Below are 21296 nucleotides of genomic sequence, written 5' to 3' on the forward strand. Positions count from 1 at the left end.
GATTTTGGAGGCGTTGTATAGGTCAACAGGAAACCGCAACTTCAGCCACCCGTTTTTGTGTTATCAGCAGATTCTCGAAGTTTCCGTTTTTTTGCACCCTGGTCTCGAAGTATCTTGACATTAAGCTGAACTTTGTTCTTTCGCTCAAAGTTCCTGACATTAGTTTGAACTTTGAAAATATCCCTTAATAATCATGTACAATAGGGCTACAATGGTTATAAAAAAGGTAAAATGTTTGCCATATAGCATGCAAAAATATGTAAAAGGCTAGCTAAATAGCTTGCTAAATAGCTAGCTAGTTATAAAGCTAAAAAGGTAGCCAGCAGGCTAAAAGAAAAACCACATTTTTGGGGGTCATTTGCCTTTTAAAACCAAAATTTAGTTTGAAATATTTCCTGTAAAAGAAATCAATAAAAAGAGAATTATTTATATTTTTTAAATAAATTCATTCTACTTTGTTCATTAATTGCTAAAAAATAATTATCATCACTTGAATGAATTTTGATTGGCTCCCTGTCCCTATTTAAACCCACTCCTTTCTGTCCCTTTTTGTCAGTCCGTCTGCGAACCTCACTGAACACTAGGCAAGCCTTTTTCGACCCTGAATCCCAGCTGTCCTGTTTTTGCTCCTGTCTGTCCCCCAGCTTCGACCCGTTTTTCGATCCTGACCACGTCTACTATCCGTCCCGGCTTTCGACCTCTTTTGTCCCCAACCACGTCTACTCTCCTATCCTGGCTTACGACTCGCTTACGACCGACCACGTTTTGCTCTCCTGTCCCGGCTACTGACCTGTTTTTCCGTTTCCGACACTGCCATTACTCGTCACTTTCGCGTTCAGAGCGACCTGCTTCCCGCGTCCAGCAATCACTGGATCGTGGGCCCAACCCTTTCCCTTTCTTCTAATACAACTGGTGAGAAACGCAACGCAAGTGGGTTCTATCTCCGTTCTGGTCCTGACATGTTGCTCATCAATCAGAATGTATCTATTTGAATATCTAAGTATCTTAAATAGACTCAGTCAACCACTGAAAAAAAAATCCTTTTACTGGAATTTTCCACTGACCCAGCGCTAGTGAACAGGTCCGCGGATACCTCAACAGTCCACAGGGGGCGCCACGTTTGAAGACCCCTGTTATGAAACCCATTCTAAAGTACTGAATGAGAAACTTTCGAAGTTCTATGTATTATTCGAAAAGTACAACAATTTTTTTTCAAAAGATAATCTGTTCTCCCTGGAACTTCACTGTTTTGCGCATCTAATTGGACTTTAGCTGTCGCTATCGTTGATAACGGAAAAATCTCATTAGTATAAAGCGTTAGCGCTGTGTAGCTAGGTGTGGGTCACTCGGAAGAAACGCGCGGATCGAATAGTTAGCAAGCGAATAAAAGGAAGATTATTTCCTTGGGAATTTCACGCTAGCTTAAATTAGGTTCATCGCGACAGGCGGAGGACCTGATCCGGGTTTACCGCGGGTCCGCCAGCCAGTTTCCGGTCCCTTTCCCGATCTTTGTTTGCGAGTGAGTCAAAGTATCGGAAATTCTCTTTTGTTTGGGATTAAACCAGAGACCCGTTTCAACTTTATAGCCAAGGTCTCCGACTTATTTCCAGCGTCGAGCTACTTTTTGTTACTCGTTAGCGCAAAGCGCACCCACTCTTATATAAATTTCTATATTAGCTATTTAGCTAGATCGCTAAATAGCTATAAGTGAGCTAAAAGAGTAAAAAGCCATGTAAATAGCAAGATAGGAACCTAAAAACAAAGCTAGATAGCTTGCTAAATATCGAAAAAGGAAGTTAGCTAGAAAGGTAAACAGCTAAAAGACTAAAAAGCGAGCTAAAAGAGTAAAAACCCATCTAAATAGGAAGATAGAAAGCTAAAAACAAAGCTAGATAGCTAGCTAGAAAAGGAGGCCCAAATTTAGCTTGATGACAAGCAAGAAAAGATAAAATACTAGCTGGATAGAATTGAAAACATCCAAAAAGCTAGCTAGATATTTTCCAGAATAGCTCAATAGCTACAATGCTAAAAAAAGGTAGAAAGCTAAAAAATAAAAATAAAAAAATAAGTTAGATGGCTAAGTTGAAAAAGGCACAATTTAGCTTGATTACTAGCAAAAAAAGATAAGGTACTAGTTAGATACCATGAAAAACATCTAAAAAGCTAGCTAGATACTTAGCTAAATAGCTAAATATGATGAATGATAGCTAGCTACAAAGCTAAAAGGGTAGCCAGATAGAAAGCTCAAAAAAGCTAGATAGTTAGCTAGAAAAGGAGGCCAAAATTTAGCTTGATGATGAGCCAGAAAAGGTAAAGTACCAGCTAGATATAATTGAAAAGATCCAAAAAGCTAGCTAGATATTTTGCTGATAGCTCAATAGCTAGAAAGCTAAAAGGGTAGCCAGGGAGAAAGCTAAAATAAAATAAAAAGCTAGATGGCTAAATAAAAAAAGGCACAATTTAGCTTGATAGCTAGCGAAAAAAGGTAAGGTACTAGCTAAATAGCATGGAAAACATCTAAAAAGCTAGCTAGATACTTAGCTGATAGCTCAATAGTTAGAAAGCTAAAAGGGTAGCTTTTGTACTATTTCTGAAGTCATTTTTATGTAGTATTTCCGTAGTAGTACTTTTTGGGGTATTTCTGTAGTACTTTTTTGTATTTTTAAAGTATATTTTTTGTTGTAAATTTGTAGTGTTTTCTTAGTACCTTTGGATTATTACAGAAGTTTTATGATTATAGTATTTTTGTAGTATTAGTAAGGACGAAAATGACTGAGAAGAGGAGGAAGGGAGAAGAAGGAAAAATAGAGAACGAAAAAGGAGGTAGCGAAGAAGGAGTATAGGGAGAAAAAGATAGGTAGAAGAAATGAAAACAAAGGAGAAAAGGAGGGAGAATGTGAAAAACGAAAGTGAATGAGAAGAGGACAAATGAGTGGAAGAGGAGGAAGGAAGAAGAAGGGAAAAGAGAGAACGAGAAAGGAGATAGCAAAGAAGTAGTATAAGGAGAAAAAGATAGAAGGAATGAAAACGAAGGAGAAAAGGAGAATGTGAAAGATGAAAGTGAATGAGAAGAGGACGAGTGCAGGAGGAGGAAGTAAGAAGAAGAAGGAAAAATAGAGAACGAGAAAGGAGATAGCGAAGAAGGAGTATAGAAAGAAAAAGATAGGTAGAAGAAATGAAAACAAAGGAGAAAAGGAGAGAGATTGTGAAAGACGAAAGTGAATGAGAAGAGAACAAATGAGTGGAATAAGAGTAAAAAAGAAGAAGGAAAAATAGAGAACAAGAAAAGGAGATAGCAAAGAAAGGGTATAAGGAGAAAAATATAAGTAGAAGGAATGAGAACAAAGGAAAAAAGAAGGGAGAATGTGAAAGACGGAAGTGAATGAGAAAAGGACGAGTGGAGGAGGAGGAAGTAAGAAGAAGAAGGAAAAGAGAGAACGAGAAAGAAAATAGTGAAGAAGGAGTATAGGGAGAAAAAGATAGGTAAAAGGAATGAGAACGAAGGAGAAAAGGAGGAAGAATGTGAAAAACGAAAGTGAATGACAAGAGGACGAGTGAAGGAGGAGGAAGTAAGAAGAAGGAAAAGAGAGAACGAGAAAGAAAATAGTAAAGAAGGAGTATAGGGAGAAAAAGATAGGTAGAAGGAATGAGAATGAAGGAGAAAAGGAGAGAGAATATGAAAGACAAAAGTGAATGAGAAGAGGAGGAAGGGAGAAGAAGGAAAAATAGAGAACGAGAAAGGAGATAGCGAAGAAGGAGTATAGGAAGAAAAAGCTAGGTAGAAGAAATGAAAACAAAGGAGAAAAGGAGGGAGAATGTGAAAAATGAAAGTGAATGAGAAGAGAACAAATGAGTGGAATAAGAGTAAAAAAGAAGAAGGAAAAATAGAGAACAAGAAAAGGAGATAGCAAAGAAAGAGCATAAGGAGAAAAATATAAATAGGAGGAGAACAAAGGAAAAAATAAGTGAGAATGTGAAGGAAGAAAGTGAATGAGAAAAGGACGAGTGGAGGAGGAGGAAGTGAGAAGAAGAAGGAAAAGAGAGAACGAGAAAGGAGAGAAAAGGGGAGAAAAAGAAGAAAAAGGGAAGAAGAAGAGAAAAGGGGAGAAAAAGAAGAAAAAGGGAAGAAGAAGAGGAAAGACAATTTCACACATATACATCGGACCACCACTTAAATTACGAATACAAACTCGGGGGGAAAAATATATTTACAGAAGAAACCCGACACCTTTAGAGAACACGCACATGCACACGCACACACGCACGCACGCACACACGAGAAGGAAAAAAAAAAAAAAAAAAAAAAAAAACAGAAAGCCAGTGCACAAATAAGTACCATTAATCACTGGCTGCACTTGAACGCAACTAATACTTTACAATTAGAGCGGACAACGCGCGCGCGCACACACGCCATCCATCTCCCTTAGCGTGAGCGCGCACGCACCAACGCAGGCACACGCACGCACAGGAAAAAGATCAGCGCTCTTGCTCGAATAAATTACTGCAGGAATTTATATATATGCATGGATTAACATGTTATATTTTTTTAAATAGATTAGTTTGTCTCGGTTGCCAGGGCGCCCAATTGGCCCCGCCCATGTGGCACCAGCTGCGGCTCACTGACAGATTGGCTTTCCGTCTATTTAAGCTCAGTGCTCTCATTTTTCCTTTGTCAGTCCGTCAACAGACTTCTGCTCCGCAAGACGTGGGTTTTGACTCGGTCCTGTCCCTGTTGGTATTTCCTGTCCGGTATTGTTCCCGTTTGTTTTGTCCTGTTCGATTTCGGTTTCCAGTTTTGTTTCTGTCCGTTTTCGTCCTGTGTATTATTTTTTCCAGTTTTCGTTCTTGTTTAGTGTGTCCTGTTTATTTTAGATATCCTGTTTCGTTATTTATCTTTTCTGTCCCGTCCTGTCCGGTATCGACCCCATCCGTCCGATATCAACTCGGGCAATCGGTATCGATCTCGTCGGCTTCTGGTTTCCTATCATTCCATGCCAGACTGCTGCCTAGTGTGCATGACCCCCCCCCATTTCCATAAAAGGCTTGTGTGAGAAACGTCACGCGCTTGGGTCCTGATCCTGTTCTGGTTCATGACAGAACTCATGAGAATTAACGCAAAATCATATATTAGATCCGTGTTTTGAGCACTTCTTTTGATATTTAGTTTTTTAAGTTTTACTGTAGTTGTACTTTTGTAGAATATTTTTTTAATAGTTTTTTTCAGTATTTGTGTAGTAAAATTTGTATTGTATATTTGGAGTATTTCTTTTTTTATTTATTTGTATCGAGAGACAAAATCATTCAACATAACAGGCAGTCGTACATGGTTTTGTTTTCCTCTTCAATGAAAAGAATAGATCATTAAAAACTTGTGATATTCAATACTCACAATTATATAATACTATAACAACTTTTTTTTTTCTAAAGCATTTTTGAAGGGGCGTCTCTACTTCGCGGATTTTCACGTTTCGCGGGTGGTTTTGGTCCCCGTTCACCGCGAAAACCGAGGGATTACTGTATACTCAATATTCATAAAGGCACAACCTCCACAAACTTATATAAGCCTCTGAAATCCCCAAACTGAAAAAAATCAATAAAATAAAAACACAAAATCAAAACTAAATAAATCAGCACTCATCCAAACAAAAAGGAAACAATATTTGTAGTATATTCAAATAGAATATGGGCGAGGAAGAAAAGCCGAAAGCTTTAAGGCCTTAAGAGAGAAAGTTAGCTTGGTGTTTGTCGCCATCTTGTGACTAAAATAGGGTATTGCAGCTTGGGTATTTTCATAGTATACTCAAATAAGTGTGAAAAAGGGCGACAATAATATTCAAAAACCACTTAAAGATGATTAAAAACGCCAGAAAACAGCTTTTTATGTATTTTATATCATTTTTAAACTACAAAATGGAGATTTTATTCGATTATTTCCCTTCTAATGGACGTTTATGGTTGAGGAAAAGCGGGATTCTTGATCAGGGGTCTCAAACCTGGTGCCCGCAAGCACCCGGATGTCCCCTGAAGACAGGTGAGGTGCCGGCAGCACCTGTTGTGAAAATACCTCACCGGGTGCTGGGTTATTGTGATTTTCTGGGAAAAGGTTTTTCTGTGATTGGTTGAAGTCATATTTATTCTACTTTTTACTTATTTCGCTTTCGCTCTCTCTCGCTCTCACTCTCACTCACTCCTTTCCATCCTGTTTTCTTTCTTTCTTTCTTTCTCTTTTTTTTCTTTCTCCTTCTCTTTTTTTCCATTTCTTCTTCTCTCTCTTTATGATCTTTCTCTCTTTTTTCTTTCTCCTTCTCTTTTGCTCCTTTTCTTCTTCTCGCTCTTTTTTATCTTTTTATATTTTTTTTCTTTCTACTTCTCTTTTTTCCATTTCTTCTTCTCTCTCTTCTTATGTTTCTCTCTTTTTTCTTTCTCCTCTTTTTTTCCTTTTCTTCTTCTCACTCTTTTTTATCTTTCTATATTTCTTTCCTTACTCCTTCTCTTTTCTAATTGCTTCTTCTCTCTCTTTTTTCTCGTTCTTTCTTTCTCCTTCTCTTTTTTCATTTCTTCTTCTCTCTCTCTCCTTCTCTCTCTTTCTCTCTCTCTCTCTCTCTCTCTCTTGCTCACTTTCTCTCGCGCTCGCTCTCGCTCTCGCTCTTGCTCACTCTCTTCCATCCTTTTTGTTCTCTTTCTTTCTCTTTTTTTTACTCCTTATCTTTTTTTCCATTCCTTCTTCTCTCTCTTTTTTATCTTTCTCTCTTTTTTTCTTTCTCCTTCTCTTTTCTTCCTTTTTTTCTTCTCACTCTTTTGTATTTCTCTATATTTCTTTCCTCTCTCCTTCTCTTTTTTCCTTGCTTCTTCTCTCTCTTTTTTTCTCGTTCTTTCTTTCTCCTTCTCTTTTTTCATTTCCTCTTCTCTCTCTCTCTCTCTCTCTCTCTCTCTCTCTCTCTCTCTCTCTCTCTATATATATATATATATATATATATATATATATATATATATATATATATATATATATATATTTTTTCTCTCGCTCTCGCTCACTCCTTTCCATCCTTTTTTTTCTTGCTTTCTCTTTTTTTCTTAATTACTCCTTATCTTTTTTTCCATTTCTTCTTCTCTCTCTTTTTTGTCTTTCTCTCTTTTTTTCTTTCTCCTTCTCTTTCTTCGTTTATTCTTCTCTCTCTTTCACTTTCTCTTGCTCTTGCGCTTGCTCTCGCTCTTGCTCACTCCTTTCTTACTCCTTATGTTTTTCCATTTCTTCTTCTATCTCTGTTATCTTTCTCTCTTTTTTTTCTTTCTCCTTCGCTTTTTTTCCTTTTCCTCTTCTCACTCTTTTTATCTTTCTATATTTCTTTCCTCTCTCCTTCTCTTTCTTCATTTCTTCTCTCTCTCTCTCTTTCGCTCATTTTCTCTCGCTTTCGCTCTCGCTCAGTCCTTTCCATCCTTTTTTTTCTTTCTTTCTCTTTTTTTCTGACTCCTTATCTTTTTTTCCATTCTTCCTTCTCTCTCTTTTTTATCTTTCTCTCTTTCTTTCCTTTCTCCTTCTCTTTCTTCATTTATTCTTCTCTCTTTTTTTTCTCTTTCTCGCTTTCTTTTTCTCTTTCTTCCTCTCTTTTCCTTTCTTTTTTGTCCTTTTTCTCTCTCTTTCTTTCTACCTGCAATATTTAACCCGGTCAAGACATAGTGACAACACAGTAAGCAGTACAAGTTTTTATTTTGGAAAGGCAAATGAAAGTGTGTGCTCTTTGCACTGATAGGGAACAGGAAGTAGCTCTCAGGATGAGACAGGTTGGAGACCCCTGATCTGGAAGCTCCTCAGATGAGACGAAAGTCCTCCCGGGTTCTTCACTCCGACGCCCTCAAGCGTCCCATCTCCTTCATGAACTCGGAGACGCGCTCGGAATCCAGCCGGTTCCTCCAAACGCCGCCATCTTTGAAATGGGAGCCCACGATGATGCCGTCGGCGTCCAGGTAGAGGCCCGCGTTGTCCCGGGTCACGCCGGAACCCACCAGAACCGGAAGATCCACCGCCGACTTGACCTCTGAGAAGAAGTTCCGAGGTCATTAGGCCCCCGGGGGCCGAAAGGGGGACACGCGGAAGTACCTCGGAGATGTCGGGGGTCGGCGGGGGTCCCGGTGGACGTCCCGGTCAGGACCAAGCCGTCCGAGAGGAAGAACTCGGCGGCCCGAGCCGTCTCCGAGAGACTCACGTCCGACGTCAGGGCGTGGGAGCTGTGGAGAACAAACGCATGCTAGGCTACGTTAGCATTTTGACAGGACCAGAACGGAAACGGGACCCAATCGCGTAACGTTTCTCACAAGTTTATTGAGATGGAGAGAGCTGGACGGGGGAAGCAAGTCGCTCTCGCGATCGGATTGTGATCCGAACACGGAAGTGGATCTTCCGTAGTGAGCGATGGCGGAAAACTGGTCGGTAGCCGGGACTGGGAGAGCAAGACGTGATCGGGGTTCGGAACGAGACGTAAGCCAGGACGGGAGAGCAGATGTGATGAGGATGCAAATAAGTCGATAGTCGGGACAGGAGAGAAAAAACATGGTCAGAATCGCAAACGAGTACTAAGCCAGGATGGGAGAATAGACGTATTTGGGATAAAAAAATGGGTTGTGAGCCAGGACGGGAGAGCAAGACGTGGTCGGGGTCGGAACGAGACGTAAGCCGGAACAGGAGAGTAGACGTAGTCGGGAACAATAAGGGGTCGTAAGCCGGGACAGCAGATTTGATGAGGATCCAAATAGGTCGATAGCCGGGACAGGAGAGAAAAAACATGGTCAGAATTGCAAACGAGTAGTAAGCCAGGATGGGAGAATAGACATATTTGGGATAAAAAAATGGGTGTTAAGCCAGGACGGGAGAGCAAGACATGGTCGGGGTCGGAATGAGACGTAAGCCAGAACGGGAGAGTAGACGTAGTCGGGAACAAAAAGGGGTCGTAAGCCGGGACAGGAGGGAAGGCGTGGTCGGGATCAAAACAGGTCGATAGCCGGGACAGGAGAGCAAAAACGTGGTCAGACTCACAAACGAGTCGTAAGCCAGGACGGGAGAATAGACATAGTCAGTATCAAAAATCGGTTGTAAGCTGAGATGGGAGAGCAGGCATGGTCAGGATCAAAACAGGTCGATAGCCAGGACAGGAGAGCAAAAACGAGGTCGGGTTCAGAAACAAGTCGTAAGCCAGGATGAGCGAATAGACGTATTTGGGATAAAAAATGGGTCGTAAGCCGGGACGGGACAGCAGGCGTGGTCGAGATCAGAACAGGTCAATAGCCGAGACAGGAGAGCCAAAACGTGGTCGGGATCGGAAACGTGTCGTAAGCCAAGACAGGAGAATAGATGTAGTCAGGATCAAAAATGGGTCGTAAGCCGATACAGGAGAGCAGGCATGGTCGGGATCAAAACAGGTCGATAGCTGGGACAGGAGAGCAAAAACCTGGTCGGGATCAGAAACGAGTCGTAAGCCAGGACAGGAGAATAGACGTATTTGGGATAAAAATGGGTCGTAAGCCAGGACAGGAGAGCAGGCGCAGTCGGGATCAAAACAGGTCGATAGCCAGGACAGGAGAGCAAAAACGTGGTCGGGATCGGAAACGAGTCGTAAGCCAGGACAGGAGAATAGACATAGTCAGGATCAAAAATCGGTTGTAAGCTGAGACGGGAGAGCAGGCATGGTCAGGATCAAAACAGGTCGATAGCCAGGACAGGAGCGCAAAAACCGTGGTCGGGATCAGAAACGAGTCTTAAGCCAGAATGGGAGAATAGACGTATTTGGGATCAAAAATGGGTCGTAAACCGAGACAGGAGATCAGGCGTGGTCGGGATCAAAACAAGTCGATAGCCGGGACAGGAGAGCCAAAACGTGGTCGGGATCGGAAACGTGTCGTAAGCCAGGACAGGAGAATAGACGTAGTCAGGATCAAAAATGGGTCGTAAGCCGATACTGGAGAGCAGGCATGGTCGGGATCAAAACAGGTCGATAGCTGGGACAGGAGAGCAAAAATGTGGTCAGAATCGCAAACGAGTAGTAAGCCAGGACGGTAGAATAGACGTATTTGGGATCAAAAATGGGTCATGAGCCAGGACGGGAGAGCAGGCGTGGTCGGGATAAAAACAGGCCAATATCCAGGACAGGAGAGCAAAAACGTGGTCAGAATCGCAAACTAGTAGTAAGCCAGGACGGGAGAATAGACGTATTTGGGATAAAAATGGGTCGTAAGCCGGGACGGGAGAGCAGGCATGGTCGGGATTAAAACAGGTCGATAGCCGGGACAGGAGAGCCAAAACGTGGTCGGGATCGGAAACGTGTCGTAAGCCAGGACAGGAGAATAGACGTAGTCAGGATCAAAAATAGGCTGTAAGCTGAGAAGGAAGAGCAGGTGTGGTTGGGATCCTAATAAAATCTGGTGCCTAGGTTTCGTCCAAAAGACGTCTTTATTTGGTTGGTAAGTGAAATTCGAATAAATGTCTTTATCAGAACTTTGGACTGACGTTAAAGAGATGCCTGGGTTCCGTTCAAAAGAAGTGAAAGTAAAGTAAAAGTCATTCTAAAGACCCCAGAAAGACATTAAAACAATGTCAAGATGTCTTTATATGGTTGGTAAGTCAAAAATGTCTCTTTTCAGACTTTGGAAAGACTTTAAAATGTGTCAAGATGTCCTTATTTGGTAAGTGAAAGACGAAAAAAAAATCTCATTCACAGTACCACCAAAAGTTGTTAAAAAGACATTAAAAGGTTTTTCAGGCGACTCCTATCTATTATCAAACTGCTGTGATGTTTATTGTTAGGTTATAGTTCCCTATAGTGGCCAGCAGTGTATAACACACCATGTAACCAAAGAAATCGTCCAATCAGAATACTCTTACGTGCACGTGGTTCATTCTATCCCCTAATCAGAATTCAAGTACCGGTTTAAGAAAGGCGTTTCATGTTTCAGTCCATGGGATCTTATTTCATAACAATCTAAGAGTCTTGTCCGTTGTTCTGACTTTTCTTCAATAAATAAGTAACTCAAAAAGTGTCTCTTACTTCAAAACCTCAGAAATACGTTAAAAATATATCAAGATGTCCTTATTTGGCGGGTGAGGAAAAGACAAAAAATACGTATTTTTCAGGACCTTATAAATATGTGAAAAAGACGTCTAGGTTCTGTTCAAAAACGATTTTGATGTGGTTGTTACGTGAAAGTAAAGAAAAAGGCATTTGAAAGACCTCAGTAGGACATTGAAAAGATGTCAAGACGACTAATATTTGGAGATAGGTGAAAAATCAAAAATCACAAATATAAGAGGGGGTGTCAAACATGCGGCCCGGGGGCCAGATCAGGCCCGTTAAGGGATTGAATCCGGCCCGTGAGACAACGCTCAGAGAAGCGAAAGAGAAAAACGAGCTGCAGATCTAAATATGTCCACTTGATGTTGCCAAAACCAGGTGCCTCTCACAAAGACGGTGTACTTGAATCTATTTTTTTTTTCTCTCTCTTTCGCTCTCTCTTTTCCTCCCTTTTTCTCTCACTCTGTGTCTCTCTCTCTCTTTCACTTTCTGTGTCTCTTTTTCTTTGTTTCTCTTTGTCTCTTTCTCTCTCTGTGTCTTTTTACCTTCTTTTGCTCTCTATTCCATTTTTCCTTTTCTCTCTTTCGCTCTCTCCTGCTTTCCCCTTCTCTCCTTCTCCCATTCTCTTTCTCTCCCTCTCTTTTCTCTCCTTCCCTCTTTCTCTCTGTCTTTTTATCTTTGGATATCATTCTTTCTCTCTCTTTCTTTCCCCCTCTCTCACTATTTGTCTTTATATCTTTTTTGTTTCTCACATTCTCTCTCCCTCTCTCTTCTCTCTCTTTCTCCCTTTCTCTCTTTCATTGTCCCACCCTCTCTCTTTTTCTCTCCTTCACTTTGTCTTATTTCTTTCTCTCTTTTTCTTTCTCCCTTTTTGTTTCTCTCTAATATTCTAGTCCGGCCCCCGAAAGAATGTTTGTTCTATCGTGTGGCCCCTGAGGTAAAATGAGTTTGACACCCCTGCGCTAGAAGATGCTAGACAGATGTCAAAACGTCTTTGTTTGATAAGTAAGTGAAAACCAAGGCTTTACACAGAGAAGAGGGAGAGGTGTGATTAGAGGGTAATCGGGACAAGCCAGTAATGAATGATTATCATATATTTAATATATATCTGACGTCTCGGGGTTACCTGTGCTTCTTCTTGATATCGGTGAAGACGAGGACGTCCTCTGCTCCGATACTTTTTCGATACCTGAGTAGTTCTCCGGCGCAGGCGTGCACCGGGCCCTCGTCCGCCACGTGGGAAAACACGAAGCCCTCCGCCCGGATGAAATCGGCGCCTGGATCGCAGGGTAAAGGAACAGAACAAGAAAGGTCACTAGCATCTTAAGGATTCAAAGATAGCAGAACTGCTCTCACACAAGCTGGACAACACGTCCCAGCTGAATGCGGAACACTAACTGGATCTAAATCAGGGGTGTCAAAATGGCGGCCCGCGGGCCAAATCAGGCCCGCGAGGGGATTGAATTCGGCCCGCGAGACAAGCTGAGGGAAGCGCAAGAGAAAAACGAGCTGCAAGTTAAAATATGTCCGCTTGATGTTGGGCAAAGCCAGGTGCCTCTCACAAAGGTGCTGTGCTTGCATTTTCCTCTGTCTCTCTCTCTCTCTCTCTCTCTCTCTCCCTCTCTCTTTCTCTTGCTTTGCTCTCTTGCTTCTCTCTCTTGCTCTCTTGCTTGCTTTTCACTTTTCTCTCTCTCTCTTCTCTCTCTCTCTCTCTCTCTCTCTCCTCTCTTCCTCTCGCTTTCTTTCTCTCTCTCTCACTTTTCGCTTTCTTTCTCGATTTTCACTCTCTCTCTCACTTTTTGATCTCTCTCTCGCTTTTTGCTGTCTCTCTCTCTTGTGAGCGCTTTCTCTCTCTTTCGCTATCGCTTTTCTCTCTCTTTCGCTCTCACTTTTCTCTCTCTCTTGCTCTCGCTATCTCTCTTGCTTTTTTGCTCTCGCTTATCTCTCGCTTTTTGTTCTCTTTCTCTCTCTCTCTCTCTCTGTCTTTCGCTCTCGCTTTTCTCTCTCTCTTGCTCTTGCTATCTCCTTGCTTTTTGCTCTCGCTATCTCGCTTTTTGTTTTCTCTCTCTCTCTCTCTCTCTCTCTCTCTCTCACTTTTTGCTTTTTCGCTCCAGCTTTTCACTCTCTCTCGCTCTCTCGCTTTTACTTCTCTCACACTTTCTTCTCTCGCTTTCCCCTTCTCTCTCTCTCTCTCTCTCTCTCTCTCTCTCTCTCTCTCTCTCTCTCATCTCTCTCTCTCTCTCTCTCTCTCTCTCTCTCTCTCTCTCTCTCTCTCTCTCTCACCTTCCCCTTCTCTCTTTCTCTCTAATCTACTCTTCCGGCCCCCGAGAGAATGTTTGTTCTATCGTTGTGGCCCCCGAGTTCAAATGAGTTCGACACCCCTGATCTAAATGAACAAAACATGGAAGATCGACGATGCAGGATACCAACGGCTTCAAACTAAACAAAACATGAAGGGATAAGGATGCCTAAAACATACTCCTGTGGAATAGAACAACTCATAATGTTCCGACACCATTCAGCTCTAACAGAACAAAAACATGAGAGGAAGAAGACACGGTAAACAATCCAACGCACTGATTGAACGACAACAAGAGCCCAATGACAAGTCCCTAAAATATAACTGAACAAAACATGAAAGTGGATGATGCAAGGTGTATGTTGGAACACTAACTTTAACTGAACGAAATATGAAAAGAAAACCATGCAGAATACTTTGAAACACTATCCGGGTCTAACTAAACAAAACATGAAAGGACGCTACGCAGCAAATATTTGGAAACTAGCGAGCTGTAAATGAAAAACATAAAAGGAAGATAACTGTTGGGACACGAGCTTTAATTCAACAAAACATGAAAGAAGTGCAGGATATGTTGGAACTAAGATCGACTCTAACTCAACAAAACATAGAAGAAAGACAACGCAGAGTAAGTCGGGCCACTAATGCTAATGCTAAATGGTAAAAGGTCTGCATTTCTATAACGCTTTTCAAGTCAATGAAGGCCTCCCAAAGCTTTACAATGTGCTTCACACTTACCCATTCACACACACACACACACACCGATAGCAGCGTCAGCCATGAAGGCTGCTACTTGCTAAACGGGGGCATTAGGGATTCAGTGTCTTGCCTAAGGAAACTGAACAAAAACATGAAAGGAAGACGACAGAGAATATGTTGTGATACTAGCTCAAGCTAACCAAAAACTTGACAAGAAGACCGCACAGAATATGGAGGAACACTATCTAGCTCTAACTGAACAAAAACTGGAGATATAGACAATGGAAATTATGTTGGAACACTAACTCTAACTAATCAAAAACATGAAAGGAAGACAACAGAGAATATGTTGAAACACTAACTGTAACTGAACAAAACATGAAAGAGAGACAACGCACAATATATTGGGACACAAGCTCTAACTGAACAAAAACATGAGAAGAAGAAAACGGAGAATGTGTTGGGATACTAGCTCTAACGAAACAAAACATGAAAGAGACAACGCTGAATATCCAGGGGAGACTCGCTCTAACTGAACAAAACGTGAAAGTAAAAGACTACAGAATATTTTGTGACACTAGCTCTAACTGAACAAAAAACATGAAAAAGACAACACAGATTATGTTGGGACAACCAAAACAAAACATGAAAAAGAGACAACGCAGAATATATTGGGAAACAAGCTCTAGATGAACAAAACATGAAAGTGAAACACCATAGAATGTGTTGGGACACTAGCTCTAACTGAACAAAATATGAAAGGGAGAGAACACAGAATATTTTGAGGTCACACGTTTTAACTGAACAAAACATGAAAGAAAACACTACAGAATAATATGGGAACTAGCTCTAACTGGACAAAACACAAAAGAGAGACAACGCTGAATAATTGGGGACACTCACTCTAACGGAACAAAACAGGAAAGTAAAACACCACAGAATAATATGGGACACTAGCTATAACTCAACAAAACATAAACGAGTGACAACACTGAATAATTAGGGGACACTCGCTCTAACGGAACAAAACAGGAAAGTAAAACACCACAGAATAGTTTAGGACACTATCTAGAACTGAACAAAACATGGAAGGGAGACAACGCTGAATATTTGTGGGAACACTCGCTCTAGCTGAACAAAACATGAAAGTAAAACACCACAGAATATATTGGGACACTAGCTCTAACTGAACAAAACATAAAAGGGAGACAACGCTGTATAATTGGGGGACACGTGTTCTAACGGTACAAAACATGAAAGTAAAACACCACAGAATATATTGGGACACAAGCTCTAACTGAACAAAACATGAAAGGGAGACAACGCTGAATATCTGGGGGACACTCGCTCTAACTGAACAAAACATAAAAGTAAAACACCACAGATTATTTTGGGACACTAGCTCTAACTGAACAAAACATGAAAAAGAGATACCACTGACTATTTGGGGGACAATCGCTCCAACTGAACAAAACATGAAAGTAAAACACCACAGATTATATTGGGACATTAGCTCTAACTGAACAAAACATAAAAGAAAGACAACGCTGTATAATTGGGGGACACTTGTTCTAACGGAACAAAACATGAAAGTAAAACACCACAGAATAGTTTAGGACACTATCTAGATCTGAACAAAACATGGAAGAGAGACAACGCTGAATATTTGTGGGAACACTCGCTCTAGCTGAACAAAACATGAAAGTAAAACACCACAGAATATATTGGGACACTAGCTCTAACTGAACAAAACATAAAAGGGAGACAACGCTGTATAATTGGGGGACACGTGTTCTAACGGTACAAAACATGAAAGTAAAACACCACAGAATATATTGGGACACAAGCTCTAACTGAACAAAACATGAAAGGGAGACAACGCTGAATATTTGGGGGACACTCGCTCTAACTGAACAAAACATAAAAGTAAAACACCACAGAATATTTTGGGACACTAGCTCTAACTGAACAAAACATGAAAGAGAGAACAGAGAATATTTTGGGGACACACGCTCTAACTGAACAAAACATGAAAGTAAAACACTATTTTGGGACACTAGCTGTAACTGAACAAAACATAAAAGAGAGATACCGCTGTATAATTGGGGGACACTTGTTTTAACGGAACAAAACATGAACGTAAAACACCACAGAATATATTTTGACACTAGCTCCAACTGAACAAAACATGAAAGGGAGACATTACAGGATATGTTGGGACACTTACTTAAAAACTGGGAAAAAAAAGCCAGTGTCATAATAGAGTCCATTGTAAACGCCAAAAAGCACAGAACAGGAACGTACAGAAAGCACAGAACATGAAAGCACCTGACGCGAGGGCCACGGCGAGCGCCTCCCGATTGGCCGCCGCCAGAATCTGCACGCCGACGGGAACGGAGGGACAGACGTTTTTCACCGCCGCGCAGACGGACGCCATGCCGGCGCACACTTCGGGTCCCGGGGACAGCGAGTACGGGGCGTCGTGCATGTTCTCCACCAAGATGGCGTCCTGACAGAAACCGTAGTCGTCAAAAAACTCATTTCGGGAAAGAAAACGCTTCGAATCAGTCTGCAGGGTTCGTATATGTGCTTGAAATCCTTGAAAATGTTGGGTGGCTTGAAAATGCTTGAAATTGTTGCCCTTACCATGTTTTTTGGAAGTCTGCCTCTATAAAGCGCACAAAAAACTAAACTTTTTTTTACAAAAGTGTCTAAAAATGACGCTGACATGCCCCCTCTGGGTGCTTGTCATTATGGCGCCGTCATTTGAAGCGTCACCGCCCCCTACTGGTCGCACCTAAGAGGACAGCTCTACTTAGAAATCCGGCTCTTTTGGCTCGGCTCACTAAGAAGAGCCAGCTCTTTTGGCTTCATGACAGCTCCTCAGATTTTTTTTTTTTTTTTTTTTTTTTTAATGGTATATTATCATTTATATTAAAATATTATCCACCAAATTATTATTTATTAATCAGTAATTAATTTTGTAATTTGCTGGCGATATCTGCAAAACACATTAAATCTAAAATTAAATATTCACATCTCTACCAAAAATTGTAATAACAAGTCGTGTCACGGTTACCATGGCACCCAATGGGCCCCGCCCGTGTGGCGCCAGCTGCGGCTCGTTGACGGATTGGCTTTCCGTCTATTTAAGTTCAGTGTTCTCACTCTCCGTTGGTCAGTCTGTCTGAGAACCTCCGTGAATACAAGGCTAGCCTTTTTCGACCCCAATTCCCGCCTGTCCCGTTTTTGCTCCCGTGATACATAAATAAAAATGATCTCCGGCTCCGACCTGTTTTGATTCCGACTACATCTGCTCTGCCGTCCTGACTCACGACCTGTTTTTCATCCCGACCACGTCTGCTATCCTGTCCCGGCTTACGACCTGTTTCTGACCCCGACCACGTTTTTGCTCTCCCAGTCCTGGCTACCGACCTGTTTTTCCGTCTCTGACACTGCTAAATTGTGGGAAAACGTTACGCAATTGGGTCCTGTTTCCGTTCTGGTCCTGACAAGTCAGACAACAACACAAAATCCCTGAAAGTTCAAAACAATAAAATAAAAAATAAAAATATATAACTATTTACAATTCTATCTTAACTAAATTAGACACAGTAAAACAACAAGCAGTGCTTTTTACACATCCATCCATCCGCTTATCCTCAGTAGGGTCGCGGGGGTGCTGGAGCCAATCCCAACCATCCTCGGGCAGTGGGCAGGGGACACCTAGGGACAATTTGGCCCAGCCAATTCACTCGATATGCATGTTTTCGGAATATGGGAGGAAACCAGGGTGCCCGCAGGAAACCCACGCAAGCACGGGGAGAACTTGCAAACTCCACACAGGAAGTTCGGTCTTATGACCTCAAAACTGTGCCACAAACGTGCTAACCACTGCGCCGTTGTGCTGCTCTCTACACATACAGTACTTCCTTTCCTGTTTGTTAACAAGTGTGACGTATTGAAGCCTGTTGAAGCAGAACAGCAGAATTCATGTCAGTTTACAGCAGCCCATTGTATATAATAGATAGCAAAAACTTTAAATAGCACAAATTGTGCTAGCAACCTTATTATATTCAAAGATCGGTGCTGGATTTCTCTTCCTTCGAAGGAATTGGAAAAATGGTCCTTGAAAGTGCTTGAAAAGAGCTTGAATTCGGTCATGAATAACGTGTACAGGGAAATCATGGGTGCCGACTTCCCAGTTTTCACTGCTCTGAAGTCGGTTTTGAATGGGCTGCTGCTTACCAGGCCGGCGTTGCGGTAGACCATGGCTTCCTTGCAGGCTTCTTCGATGATCTCCGACATTTTCAGACGTCCCAGAGGAGAACCTGTCCAACGGAACAGAAGACGGTAAAACAAGAGTGTCAAACTCGATTTAGCTCGAGGGCCGCATGGTAGAAGAAAAGAAAAACTATACAGGTGTCCAGACAAGTACAATAGAGAGAAAGAAAGAGAGGGAGGGAGAAAAGGGAGAAAAAAGGAGAGAGAGAAAGAGAGAGAGAAAGAGAGAAGGAGAAAGAAAAAGTGAGAAAGAGAGAGAGAAAGAAAAGAGGAGGAAATGAAGAAAAAGAGAGAAAAAGACCGAGAATGAGAAAGGGAGAAAAGAAAGAGAAAGAGAGTGACAATAAGAGACACAAAAATATCGAGGGTGAGTGCAGGAGAAAGCGACAGGGAGAGCGGGTGAGAGAAAAAGAGAAAAAGAGAGAGAGAGAACAAAAAATGGAGAGAGAAAAAAGAGAAAGATACAGAAAAAAGAGGGAAAGAAATAAAGAATGTAAGAAAGGGAAGAGAAAATAAAAGAGAAATAAAGTGACAGAGAAAGAGAGAGGGAGACAGAAAGAGAGAGAAGTAAAAAAAATAGAAGAGTGAGGCAGAGAGAGAGAGAGAAACAGAGAGGGGTGGCAAGAAAGAGATCAAAAAGTGCAAAAAAAAGATTTTAGAAAGAAAGGAAGAATGGAAGGAATGGAAATATAGAAAGAAAGAAAGAGTGAAAGAGAGAGAGAGAGAGAAAGAAAGAGGAGGAAAAGAAGAAAAAGAACAAAAAAGACAGAGAAAGAGCATGAGGAAGGAGAAAAGAAGGAGAAAAAGAGTGAGAATAAGAGAGAGAGAAATAGCGAGAGTGAGTGCTGGAGAGAGCAACAGAGAGTGGATGAAAGAAAAAGAGAAAAAGAAAGAGAAAGAGAACAAGAAATTGAGAGAGAAAAAATAGGAAGAGACAGAAAAAAGAGGGAAAGAAATGAAAGATGTACGAAAGAGAGAAGGAAATAAAGATAAATAAAGTGATGGAGGGATAGAGAGAGAGCAAGAGAGAGAGAGAAAGAGAAAGAAGTCAAGAAAAAAAATTGAGAAGAGTGAGGCAGAGAGAGAAAGAGAAACAGAGAGAGAGGGGGCAAGAAAGTGATCAAAAAGTGCGGATAAAAGATTTTAGAAAGAAGGGAAGGAAGGAAGGAACAGAAATATAGAGAGAGAAAGAGAGAAAATGAGAGAGAGAATGAAAAAAAGATAGAATAACAAAAGTGAGAAAGAGAGGCAGAAATAGCGATTGTGAGAAAGAAAGCAAAAGAGAGATTGTGAAAATGAGAGTGAGAAAGAGGAAAGTAAGCGAGGAAAAAGTGTGAAAGAGAGACAGAGAGAGAGTGATGAGAAAAAGAAGGGGGAAAGAGGGAAGAGGGAGAAAGACGTAAAGAAAGGGCGAATAAAAAAACATAAGGAGAAAGACAGAAAAAGAGAGAGAAGGAGAAAGAGAGGTACAGTTGCTTTGGAAGTGGTATTTGGCTTTTGAGAGAGAGAGAGAGAGAGAGAGAGAGACAGAGAGAGAGAGAGAGAGAGAGACAGAGAGAGAGAGAAAGAGAGAGAGAGAAAGAGGGAGAGAGAGAGAGAAGAGAGAGAGAAAGAGAGAGAGAGAAAGAGGGAGAGAAAGAGAGAGAGTGAAAGGGAGGGAAAGAGAGAGAGAGACAGCGAGAGAGAGACAGAGAGAGAGAGAGACAGCGAGAGAGAGACAGCGAGAGAGAGACAGAGAGCGACAGAGAGAGAGAGAGAGAGAGAGAAAGAGAAGAGAGAGAGAGAGAGAGAGAGAGAGAGAGAGAGAGAGAGAGAGAGAGAGAGAGAGAGAGAAGGAGAGACAGTGAGAGAGAGAGAGAGATAAAGAGAGAGAGAGATAAAGAGAGAGAGAGAGAGAGAGAGAAAAGTAAAGAGGGTAGAACAAAGGCAGAAAGAGAGTGAGTGAAAAAAGAGAGAGCATGAGAAACAAGAGACAAAAAGAGAAATAGTAAGAGAGGGGGAAAGAAAAAGAGAAGGAAAGAAATCCCAAGAGAAATAGAAAGAGAGAGAAAGGGAGAAGGAGATAACGAGAGAAGGGGAAAGGAAGAGAGCAAAAGAAGGTAAAAAGACACAGAGAAAAAGACAGAGTAACAAAGAAAGAGAGAGAGAGAGAGTGAAAGAGAGATAGTGGGAGAAAAGGGTGGAAAAGAGAGAGAGAGAGGGAGAGAGAAAGAGAGAAAAGTAAAGAGGGTAGAACAAAGGCAGAAAGAGAGTGAGTGAAAAAAGAGAGAGCATGAGAAACAAGAGACAAAAAGAGAAATAGCAAGAGAGGGGGAAAGAAAGAGAGAGAAGGAAAGAAATCCAAAGAGAAATAGATGGTGGGGGGGTACAGTCGACAATCTCAAGCATTTTCAAGCACTTCACCCCAAATTCAAGCATTTTCCAGCCCCTGAAAACACAACATTACAATGTCAGCGTTTTCGAGGATTTCAAGCACCCGTACGAACCCTGTTATTACCTGGTAAAGCTTGTACGTGGATCATTCCGATCACCAGACATTTGGAACGTCCGAAAAGGTTGGACCACTTCATGTTTGTGACCGGGGGAGCAGAGAACGATTTTTGAGCCGTCACGTGACGTCCAAAAGTCCACTTGTGCACCGCACCGATGAGCCTTTGACATTCATCAAAGACTGAAAAAAATATATATATTATTTCAAAAGCTAGGGGGCAGGAGAGGACACGTTCTGCCCACCCGAAGAAAAGTGGATGTAGCAATGAGGGCAGTCCGGGCAGCGCATACGCTGCTCCATTCATATAATATGGTCTAAAAGTAGACTTTTTCGGCCATGTTTATCCTGAAGTGCTAATCCAGGGGTGTCAAACAGGCAGCCGGCGGGCCGGATCAGGCCCGCTAAGCGATTGAATCCGACCTGCGAGACAACACTCAGAGAAGCGCAGGAGAAAAACGAGCTG

The 21296-nt window shown here is 41.7% G+C and overlaps 1 protein-coding gene across 3 annotated transcripts; it reads right to left on the bottom strand.

Annotated features, from left to right (window-relative positions):
• Positions 1–7689: 7689 nt before the first annotated feature.
• Positions 7690–20967, bottom strand: LOC148366667 (uncharacterized protein F13E9.13, mitochondrial). Of its 3 annotated transcripts, none has more exons than XM_088333122.1 (7): positions 20840–20930; positions 20746–20770; positions 18307–18389; positions 16387–16567; positions 12187–12337; positions 8099–8226; positions 7690–8036 (listed from the first exon to the last, which is right to left on the bottom strand). In XM_088333122.1, the coding sequence occupies exons 3-7, from the start codon at positions 18364–18366 to the stop codon at positions 7840–7842; spliced, it is 717 nt and encodes a 238-aa protein (XP_088189248.1). In that variant the 5' UTR covers positions 18367–18389; positions 20746–20770; positions 20840–20930; the 3' UTR covers positions 7690–7839. The 3 variants fall into 3 exon arrangements, with proteins under 3 accessions (XP_088189248.1, XP_088189246.1, XP_088189247.1); XM_088333120.1 differs by having other exon boundaries at positions 8099–8246; positions 20840–20924; XM_088333121.1 differs by lacking the exon at positions 20746–20770 and having other exon boundaries at positions 20840–20967.
• Between the last annotated feature and the right edge of the window lie 329 nt (positions 20968–21296).

This window comes from Urocampus carinirostris, chromosome 4 (genome assembly GCF_059441175.1).
Source record: "Urocampus carinirostris isolate Australia breed hairy pipefish chromosome 4, RoL_Ucar_1.0, whole genome shotgun sequence".
NCBI classification, from domain to species: Eukaryota; Metazoa; Chordata; class Actinopteri; order Syngnathiformes; family Syngnathidae; genus Urocampus; species Urocampus carinirostris.

Bases quoted from the DNA above. Each gene is read 5' to 3' on its own strand.
- LOC148366667 (XM_088333120.1), bottom strand. From the start codon at position 20,912: ATGAAGTGGTCCAACCTTTTCGGACGTTCCAAATGTCTGGTGATCGGA. The intron at 20,771-20,839 runs GTAATAACAGGG...TTGTGTTTTCAG, and splicing joins CCACGTACAAGCTTTACCAG to GGGCTGGAAAATGCTTGAAT. The intron at 12,338-16,386 runs GTGCTTTCATGT...CCTGCGATCCAG, and splicing joins CGCCGTGGCCCTCGCGTCAG to GCGCCGATTTCATCCGGGCG.